Source organism: Patagioenas fasciata, chromosome 1, assembly GCF_037038585.1.
Source record: "Patagioenas fasciata isolate bPatFas1 chromosome 1, bPatFas1.hap1, whole genome shotgun sequence".
NCBI lineage: Eukaryota > Metazoa > Chordata > Aves > Columbiformes > Columbidae > Patagioenas > Patagioenas fasciata.
This window is the reverse complement of record NC_092520.1, coordinates 176,762,185-176,772,322: the sequence shown is the minus strand read 5'-3', so window position 1 is coordinate 176,772,322 and position 10,138 is coordinate 176,762,185. Positions and strand designations below refer to the sequence as shown.

At 50.6% G+C, this 10,138-nt stretch overlaps 1 protein-coding gene and 1 long non-coding RNA gene across 2 annotated transcripts in view; both read right to left on the bottom strand.

Moving 5' to 3' along the window:
- Window positions 1-549: 549 nt before the first annotated feature.
- Window positions 550-6,516, bottom strand: ELFN2 (extracellular leucine rich repeat and fibronectin type III domain containing 2). The gene has a single exon (XM_065862581.2). The coding sequence runs from the start codon at window positions 6,152-6,154 to the stop codon at window positions 3,728-3,730; it is 2,427 nt and encodes an 808-aa protein (XP_065718653.1). The 5' UTR covers window positions 6,155-6,516; the 3' UTR covers window positions 550-3,727.
- Window positions 6,517-6,596: 80 nt separating this feature from the next.
- LOC136097242 (uncharacterized) overlaps window positions 6,597-10,138 on the bottom strand; it is a 50,960-nt gene continuing 47,418 nt past the window's right edge. The window contains exon 3 of the long non-coding RNA XR_010650762.2: window positions 6,597-6,815. This is a non-coding gene — a long non-coding RNA (uncharacterized lncRNA). The remainder of the gene's footprint in view (window positions 6,816-10,138) is intronic.

Genomic DNA, 10,138 nt, shown 5'->3' with positions numbered 1-10,138 from the left:
GGGCCACCCATGGGAAAGGAAAGGTAGGACAGATCTAATACAGAGCTCCCTGCAATTAATGAGAGGAAGGTGGTGGGAGATCTTCTAGTGATTGTAACCAGTTCCACATCAAGCTTTCACTGTATCAGAGGTTTTCCCTGCAGCTGAAGCACTCCTTGTTCCCTCAAGAATAGCCTTGTTTGTAGATCTGGAGAAAGAACAACTAGGGTGTGGGGTTGGTAGTGACCATTTATCTTATGAGATCTATCGTGATGGATCTCACTCCTGTTTCTAAATAATTAGGAGAAATTATGACCACTAGAAAGAGGAGGCCTTTGGTATATAACACATCCCCCTTCACGCACACAACCCTGAAAAGCAGCTGAGAGACGACACTTGGGGCAAGAGGAGGGGGACACTGGAAAGAAGAAGGAATGTTTTTTTATAGGGCTGATTGGGTTGGGTTCTCTTTGGGATGTGCTCCCTCCCAAACTGGTAGGAGTCTCTCAAAAAGTCACACCAGGGACAAATGAAAGGAGCAGGGAAAACAGGGACAAGGACAGGAGAGACTTTGGGGGAGGAGATTAAATTCCAACAAACTGGCACATACACAACAGGTGTTTGCTCAGAAAAATACAGTAAAATCATCATGCAAATAGAACGTTAAACCTGCTTTCCTCCAGCAGGGCTGGCATCACTTTGTGAGCCCTCATCCCTGGATAGGTAGCAGGACAAGGAAGAAGGAAGGAGGAAGGAAGGTGGGATACTTTGTTCCCTTTCCTTGCCCTCTTCCTCCCACAGAACAGTCCATCTTGTGCAAACTTCACCCACTGGTTTGAAGTGGGGGGCTACTGTTGGGAGAGAAATGGCTTGTCCCTCCTACCCAACCTTACCCCCACCACAGGCAAAAGAAGGGCCTGATGATAGCTGCATCCCTGACCTTTCTTTTCTGCCTTGTTGGAGTGATGGGGAAAGGGAGCAGAAACCATTAGAGGTTAATGCTCCCCCAAAAATAGAGGCTGAGCAGAACTGATTACAAGACCATACAGCAGAGAAGCACAGGGAGGGAAGAGGTGGGGAGAAGAACAGGACTCCAACCCCCTGTGCCTGTCATCCCCCTCTTCTTGTCCAGTTCTGTGCCCCAGCCATTAGTCTTTCCTGCTTGGATGGTTGCCGTGCTGGAAGACTGCTGGGCCTGCTCCATTTAGTAGCTGGAAAGGTCTCTGCTGTGCCTAAGCACCTCTCCCAGCATTTTCCTGTCTTGATTTGCTGCATTGTCCCAACATGGAGGGACTCACGGCAGCAGTGATGTGTCTTCCCTTCATCCTCCTGCACGTGCACACACACGCGCACATGTGTGCACACACATGCCCTTCCCTGGGCTGAACTGGCTCTTACAGTGTAGAGTCAGTCCCATGAACACCTCTGGACTCAAGGCAAAATGAGGCTTTGACTGTGGGGAAGCAGGCTGACAGTGAAGGAGGCTGAGGCAATGGGATCAGGACCTGGCTTAGAACTGTTACCATCAGCACCCCTGCGAGGAAGAGACCCTGAGGATCTTCACAGGTTTTGATCTTGGGGATCCCCTCTCTGCTTTCTTGCACACAAGGCTCTGCCTACTGCTGCTCCTCACTTACAGAAGGTGGGATCATGTCACCTGTGGCACAGAAACCAGCTCTCACAGCTGGCAGTGCTGGTGCCTGACAGATAATGGGCAGGTTCTCTGCAGACAGCATGTAAATCCTTCCTAGAGAAGCTCCTACACCCTCATCATTCTTCTAGGGCCCCCCAAAACACTGGGACACCAGTGGAGGAGCATCTCAGAAAGGAAATAGCCACTTAGGAAAGCCCAACACAACACAGGGCCTCACCCTCCTCCTGACAGAGGTGAACAATTATTGAGAATTGGGGTGTGCAGCTCATGGAGAGGAGGCCCACTGTCCTGCATAATGACACACTCAGCAGGGAGCACCCCTGCCTGACAAGAAAACTTTGGGGGAGATGGTGCCAAGATTGTGCTTGGTTGGGCTACTCAGAAATCGGACAAAGTGGAGACAGCAGTAGGTTCTTTCCCAGATTTGTGGCAGTTCTATGCAAGGGACAGAAGCTGGGACCTCGCAAGCGAAACCGGGTTTTTGTCAAGACATTATAGGATCCCTAAGAAAAGTTTGTCACAGCCAACCGTGAGGAGGTGGAGGATTTAGGAGGTGATAAGTTGCTCTGAGGGCCTCTAAATATTCAAAGGAACACTGCCATCCAGAAGGTGATATTCTCTTCTATCCCAGCATACACAGTGTGGCTGCACATACACACAGAGAGCATCTCCTGAAGCCATCCCTCTTGGGCTACTTCCAGGCCCCATTCTCACATCCCTTTTGTTTCCTGTGCTCCTGCCTTTACCCTAGGCTGTCTCCTATCCATGCCAGAGTGTCCATGGCCTATTAAAGGGGAAGCCACTTGCTGGCTTTTCTGTCAACTCACTGAGGTAAGCAACTGAAATCCTATTCTTCATAACCACCTGCAAGTTACAAGGTTGGGGGATGCTCTTCTCATACACAGCCTCCCAACCCATACCCCATGGTGCAGGTAAGCTGGCAAGAGCTGCAGAAGTTTCGTGTAGAACTTGTTCTGCTCAGCTCCTTTCCAGGTTCTTTCCTCATAGTAAGGGAGACATGAACAGGGAGTATCAAAAATACTGCACAAGGGCAGCCTGAGCATAGGTGTTTACGGCTGGGAGGATCTCTGACCTGTGATACTCATGGAGAGATGGGAACTCTTTACACTTTTGAGAGACCGAACCTTCTTGCCTTTTCCTCCACCACTCCTCGAGGACCTGGCTTGCCATGTCAAAGAACACACTCATGTGTCCCCACCAACTGGCAGAAAACTGGCTCTGAGCAGGCCTGGAGAATGCTCATCTCCAGAATTGCTGATGTTCATCAGCAATGACATGGCAGGAGAAGGGAAAGAGGAAGAGCAGCAAGTCCACAGAGTCTGTTGTGTGGGAAGTTCTACCTCCCTCAGTCATTTGCACCTCCTTTCCTTCCTCTGAGGAGGATGGAGGTTCATGAAGTATCTAGACAGAAAGTGCCAGCCTAGGGACCCCTAACAGAAGGGTAGGGAAAACGAAAAGCAAAAGAAGTGACACAACTTCTTCCAAAAAAATCCCACGTATCTTGGAAGAGGACCAAAGAGACAGAAAAGCCTCCAATGCCAAAGGAAATAGGGCAAAAAACAGTGATCGAAGGTGTGGAAAAGTAAGTATATCAGATGGGCAGAGAAGCTTTCTAAATCAAAGTCATCCCCTCCCACCCAAAAGAAAAAAATTCATCCCTCAACAGGAACAGAAAGAGCAATAGTTCACAGCTGAGTTTCATGCCCAGTGAGTGCCCATCCCTGCCCGTTCCCTGCCACCACAGCCACCCCCTCCCGGGCCATTTTCACCCACACTCCAGTGTTGTTACCACAGTGTCAGAGCAGGATGGTCCTCCCAACCATCTGCAGGCAGAACAATGGTCCCCATAACACAGTAGAGACAATTCGGCATATGTGTGTGTGTGTGTCTGTGTGTGTGAGAGTTTTCTGTTGTTGTTGTTGTAAACTTTAAGAAACAATTTTGTCAGTTTTGTATTTGTCGGGAGTATTTTGTTGTTGGTTTATTTTTCACAGTCAAGTGGCATATTTTTTTCTGTTTGTTGGGGGGGTGAGTCTTGTTTTGTATTGTTTCCTTGAAAAGAGCAATGGAGAGTCACAGCTTCTGCTGAGCAGAGACTCCTTTCCAGTAATCCAGGATGTCATGCAGATCCTCATCCTTGGCAAACTGCACTTTCTTCCGCAGGGCATGCCCAGCCGCCATGTAAACCTCCTCCCTGTGGTGCTTCTTGTAAGGCCGGAACCGCTCCCAGATCTTGTGGGTGCTCTCTGATGAGTACTCAGGGCTGGAGGAGTAGCCCGAGAAGTAGTGTCTTGGGGAGAGCTGGGAGTATGTGGAGTCTCGCTTGGATCGGGAGAGTGGCTTGAGGAATGACACCCTCTGGCTCAAGGTGTCAGCACTTTCCTCATAGTACAGGGCCGGGAAGGAGTGACGGTGCTCACTGCAATGGTAAGAAGGCTTGACCTCCAAGTGGTGGATGGCGCCCGGGGACACCAAGGGAAGACGATCCAAAGGGCTGTTGAGTGGGCTGCCCTTCTCAATGTATTTGGAGTCAGACTTGCTGAGTGGTGGGTGGTCAGGCACATCCAAGCTGAAGACCTTGGCGCTCTTGATGGAGCCACTAGAGGAGACACTGCAGGTCTTTCTGGCCACAGCAGCATCAGCACTGAGCTGGCGCTGCAAGGGGTGGTGGGAGCTTTCCTTGTAGGGTGGGGAAAGAAAGCTGGGCCGTTCTAGCCCGCTTGAGGAACTGGCTGGGATGGACTGGCACTCAAAGGCCATGTCTGAGTCAACACCAGTCCCACCACCCAGAAAGGAGGCTGTGTCCAGCTTGAGGGCATCAATGCAGTTGTTGATGATCTGGTTGACCTTGTCTACCTCCTTGGCTATAGTAGAGATCTCAGCAGCTGAGCCTTGGCCATTGTCAAGCTCCCTCAAATCCTCATCCCGCTGGGTTCGTTCCAGCCCATCCCCACCACCAGTCCGCACCTCAATGTAGTTACCCTTAGTGGTGACTTTAGGAGTCTCCATCCCAGCCTCCATTGACTTTGGTGGCGGCAACTTCTCCCCAATCATGGAAGGGATGGAGGACATCCGTGTGACAGGGATGACTGGTGGCTCACCCAGCTTCTGGGAAGGATGGACCATGGTACTGGTATCAATATCTGATCCATAACGCATTTCCAAGATGGTCTTTTTGACATTGAGGGACTTCTGTTTCTCCTCCTGCATCCTCCGCTTCCGCAGGCAGTAGTACACCACCCCTAGGACAATGACCATCCCAAAGAGGCAACCCAGGGTGGTCATGATATAGTGTGTGGTGGTGGAAGTACTAGAAATAGGGTCTTCCCTGCCTTTGCTCCGGGTTGCAAAGGTCAGGCAAGTGTGGTTGTAGCGCCTGTTGTTGCGGATGGAGGCCACACAGAAAGTATAATCAGTGTGGGCCTTCAGCTTGTTGACAGTGACGTATTCCTTCTTGCTCTTCAGTGTTGCTATGTCAGAAACGTAGCTGTTGTTGTATTGGACCAGTACATACATCTTACTGTAGGGCATGGGGATGGTTACCATGAGGATGGCTGAGGTGATGGTGACATCATGGAGCTTGATGCTGGGACTGAAGGAGGAGTCAGTGGTGGAGGATGCTGGAGGCTTGACCGAGAGGAAGTCCCCAGGACTGATGGCTGAGCCCTCATCCAGGTCTCGCTGGGAGTCAGGGGTATAAGGGGTGGGGTTGACTCTGGAGAGGGAGGGGATGGTGCCACCTCTGCACATGGACTGGAAGATGGTGATGGCATTGCGGTTGTGGTGAGGTCGAGGTACCAGGAGTGGGTACCCAGCAAACTCCCGAGGACTCTCACACTGGAGCCTGTCGTAGTTCTTGGTGACATTGTTGAACATCGCCAGCCAGTTAAGAAAGCTGTAGAGGCTACAGTCGCAGTTGAAGGGGTTACCAGCCAGCTCACACACCATCAGATTGCTCAAGCTGGTGAAAGTGTTCCCCTCCAGCCGGCTGAGACGGTTAGATGACAGGTCAATGCTAATCAAGCTGGGGCACTCAGAGAAGGCGGTAGGGGTGACGAGCTCAATTAGGTTGTGCTGCACAAAGAGGAACTGGAGACGAGCCATGCCCCGCAACATGCCCTCTGTCAGGTTGGTGAGCTTGTTGTAGCCCAGCTGTAAAACCTGGAGGTTTGACTGGCCCATGAAAGCCCCATCCTCAATATAGGAGATCTCATTCTTGGTCAGATTCAAATCAGTCAGGTTGCCAAAGCGGTTGAGGGAGGAGTACAGCACCACTTTGAGCTTATTCTCATTCAGACGCAAGTCGTGCACCGTGCTGTTGATATGCTGGGGGATGGTCTCATATGGGGGCTGGTTCTGGCTGCAGATGGCCAGCCAAACGTACCCTTTGTCCCCCTCAATCAGCCAGCAGTCACCTCGCACGATGGCAGGGCAAAACAAGCAGAGCAAGACAACTGCCCACAAACCCAGGCACATCATGGTCTTCAGTGGTGCCCTCATCAGGATGGGAAAAAAAAAAAGAAAACCACAACGAAAAACAACCCCAAATTTCAAGACAACAGCAAAAGGAAAATAAGGAGCAGAGGGAAGAGAAAGGGTGAATAACTGGGGTTTAGCAGCGGAAGGGCATGAGCACCCCAGTCCTACTGGGTGTTACCACCATTGTTTCTTCTTGCCCTCTGGTTCAAGCCAGGAGCATGGAGCAGGGGGAACAAGTGCAATCTGCTTCCAGCACTCCCAAAAGCAATGACTATGGATGATTGGTCTGGAAGGGAGCTACCTTGTGCTTCTTTTCTAAACAAGAATTCAGACCAAGGGTAACAAATCTTGGATGCTCATGAGCGACTCATCCACCTTTTCCACTTTTCTCCCTCCCACCCGCCCCCCACCCACACCCCATCCACACCAAACCCACTCCCAAACAAATCCAAGTCCTCCCCACCCTCGAGTCTTCCCTTGCCCCTCCACAGTGTAATTTGGAAGAACAAGGTAGGGCTGCCTCCACTGTCGCTCACGCTCCCTTGATTCCTCCTCCTTTTCTTCCTCCTCTCGTGGGTTCCCTCTGAGAAGCTTCAGAGCTTCAGATCAAACATGTCGAAAATAAAAATACAGAGAGGGAACGACCAAGTGTGCACGAGAGAGATCCATCTGTCACTGGAATCTGGAAAAGAAAGCACATGGGAGACAAGAAGAGGAATCAGTTGGAGGGAGTCTCCGAGATAAGAGATAGCAAGGTTTCATAAGAAGAGGGACATGATGGGGAAGAGACAGCATTATGGGGGGGTGCAAGCAAGGGAGGAGTGGGAATGCCTGCCATGCTGATAAGCCTTCAAGAAGGGAACCCTCACGACGTACCGTCTCGTATCGGGGTGTACAGAAGGGTACTGGGGCTGGCTTAAGGAACGTGATGGCAGCCAGGGAGCTGGGGGAAGGCAGCAGCATGGGGGGAGAAGGGGTATGGGAGGGAGGCTGGGAAACATATGGCTGGTTTTGTGAGCAGCTCAAAACTCCCAGTGTAAACAAAAGCAAGCCCCAAGCGCAGCCAAAGCCAGGGCTTTTCAGCTGCCTGCAAATCATGTACACAGAATGTATAAAGCAGGGAAAATGGAGACAAGTCTCCCCCGACCCCTGAAAAATAAAAAACCAAACACACAAAACAAAACAAAACAAAACAATGCTTTTTGTTTGTTTCCTTCCTTCCTTGATACAAGATGGATAAATAATTCAAGCTACATGTATCCACTTGCGCTCTAAAAATCGTTCCTGCCTCTTGGTGCAGGGACAAGGCTGTTGAGGTGAACCAGCCCCAGGGTGTAGGTAGCATGTCTTGCATGGTATTTACCAGCCTTCAGTCTCTCCCCCTACAATGCCAGCAGTCCTGAGCTGGATGACATACCACACCTCCCACCCCCCATCAAAAAAGGGTGCATAGCTTCTCCCTTTCTACTCTGCCACCTCTCCTTGGGGGCTATGAACACTGTTCCTTTTCAGGAAAGGACACCTTGGAGGAATCAGCAGCAAAGTGACATTTGCTTCAAGGTATTTCTGGGCTCTGGGCATGTTCCTGGTCCTGACTGGGAAGAGTACCCTGGAGCAACCTGCCCTCCAGCTACAGCTTCAACCCTTCTCCCACTGTGCTGAAACAGGACACTGGCAGGGGTGTCCTCAGGCCACGCAAAGGAAATAATTTCATACAGCAAATAAAACGTGGGCACAGTGCTCTGCCTTTTTTTTTTTTTTTGCCTTTTTTTTATTTTTTAATTTTGAGGGGGAATAAAACAATAAAAAGCAAATAAAAGCATTCTTAGTTAATGAAAAATAAAGATCCCCTATTGGCCCTTTTATTTTGGGGGGAGGCTGCTAACTAAAGATATCGCCAAAGCTTTTACCGAAAAAATGGAACCAATTTCTAGCACAGAGACACAAAAGGCAGAAATAAAATGAAGATAAATGGAGGAGGAGTGAACCCTTGAGGAACAAGGCTTACTTCTATGGAGAAATCTGAGCTGATTTGGGTCTGTGGAATTACCAGGCCAGCTGGATTAAAGGATCAGAGATAGTGTCACAGAGAAACACTTAAATATTCAATAATCCAAAAAGTAAAGCCAAGATGGAGAAGGGGAGGGGGGGGAAAGAGCTAGACCAATAGAAAAGACAGAGAGAAAGCCTCTGTTCCCCACAGCTCAACATCTGAGGCTGCCAAACTCATGTCATTTATGGCTGTCATATGATGGCCTCCAGCTGCTGCCTCAGCTTTGCATCAGCCAGCACTGAAGCAGAAGGCAGAGGTTTTTACAGTCTGTTGCTTTGTTTCTCAGCCTTATAATCCAATGAGGAATAATTTCCTGACAGTGTCTCTGCAGATGCATCAGAGGGGAGGCACATCTGGTTCTTCACAGGTTGGGACCCACAGGCCTCTGATATTCCTCACAGTCAGTCACCTGCCTTATTCTACCTTTCCCAGAGGTGACACCATGCAGAGATACAGCCAATCCCCCACACCATCTCTGTCACTTTACCTTCTTCTCTAATGTTCCCTCACTTTCCCAGTTTCTTCCACTGATTAAAAGAGTGGCAGATACTATCATGCTTTTTGCGCATTGGTGGACAAAGTATGGTGATCCCAGGAGAGGCCAAGGGCAGCCCCTGAACAAGTAGTGAAAAGCTTAGCCTGGATTTTAGCCAGCACCCTTCTCTGAACATTATGCTTTGGCCTGTCTGTCTCACCTCACCAAATACCCTGCACAGTATCCAGCTCCCTACAGGAATAACCCAGCCCCCTTGCTTTGACCCCTTCTGGTTGGACAGGATGATCCAAATGCTGTGCTGAAGTCATCCTTGCCTGCTGTAGCTTGTGCATGGTGCACAGGGAGAAACTCTGAGGCCTGGACCATGTTCTGCTGCAACAGCCCCAGCAATCACTGAGGGCCACCCCATCCCACGCAGGGAGCTGTACTCAGGCAGCACAGAGAGGATTTGGAAGGGGAGACATCCTAGCAGCCTGGAAAGGAGAGAGGTGGCTGGGTTAGGGGGTGGATGGGAATGAAGGTGGTGTTTACCCTTGCTATGTGTCAAAAACAAGAGGACCATGCAGAGAAGACCGGCTTCCTGTCCATCTCCCACCCTGGCTGTTCAACCTTGCCTCAACCACAGCCAAAGGAAGGGCCAAGACGTTTCTTGAGCCAAACTCATTGCTCCCCTTGTGTCCCCAAGGTGGCTACGCACAAGAAATACACAGATCCTGCCATTCTTCCCCGAATGGCTCCTGTGTCCCTGCTACTGCACTTGTTTTAAGGCCTCCGAGGCCAGCTCAATTTGTGGCCTCCTCTACCCCTGCCATGGCCTGGGAACCTGTTTCAGCTCAGCCCAGTGCCAGCAGTCCCTGCTGCGGCAATGCTGTAGGGGAGCTGGTCTCCAGCTCCACCACAGCTGTGCCCTGCCCTTTAGGGAGCAGCTGCAATCCACAGGCAAGGGAAGGCCAGGGACGGGGGAGCACCATGGCCTCTCTCAACTGTCAAGAGCCAAATGAATATAAATCCGAGAGCGCTGGCATCCAACAACACAAGGAAGCAGCAGTGTGTCCTTTCTGCTGGCCTGAAAGGTGCTGACAGTGGAACTGGCTGTTTCTTTTCCTTGCTTCCCAGGCAACAAAGCCAGAAGATGCAAGGATGGAGGGTGGGCAGGAAGACCAAGGATGAGCAACTCCAGCCTCAAGGATAGCCAAGGAAGGGGGACACACAACTTGTGGAGAGCTTGTTTTGGAGGTAGGCTGTGGTTATGAGCGAAGGGAAAACTTGGGACACAGTTTATGTTCTATAGGGCAGGTGCAAGGTCACCACCCCCATGTGCTTGGCCTACCAGGCTGTTGGGTTCCAACACTCTTCAGTGTAATCCCAGATGGCTCTTACAATGTGCCCTTGGCTCCTGGCCATCCTCATGTATGTGAGAACATCAAGGAACACCAGTGGCATTGTGCCCATGAAT

Coding starts and splice junctions, on each gene's coding strand:
- ELFN2 (XM_065862581.2), bottom strand. CDS start 6,154: ATGAGGGCACCACTGAAGACCATGATGTGCCTGGGTTTGTGGGCAGTT.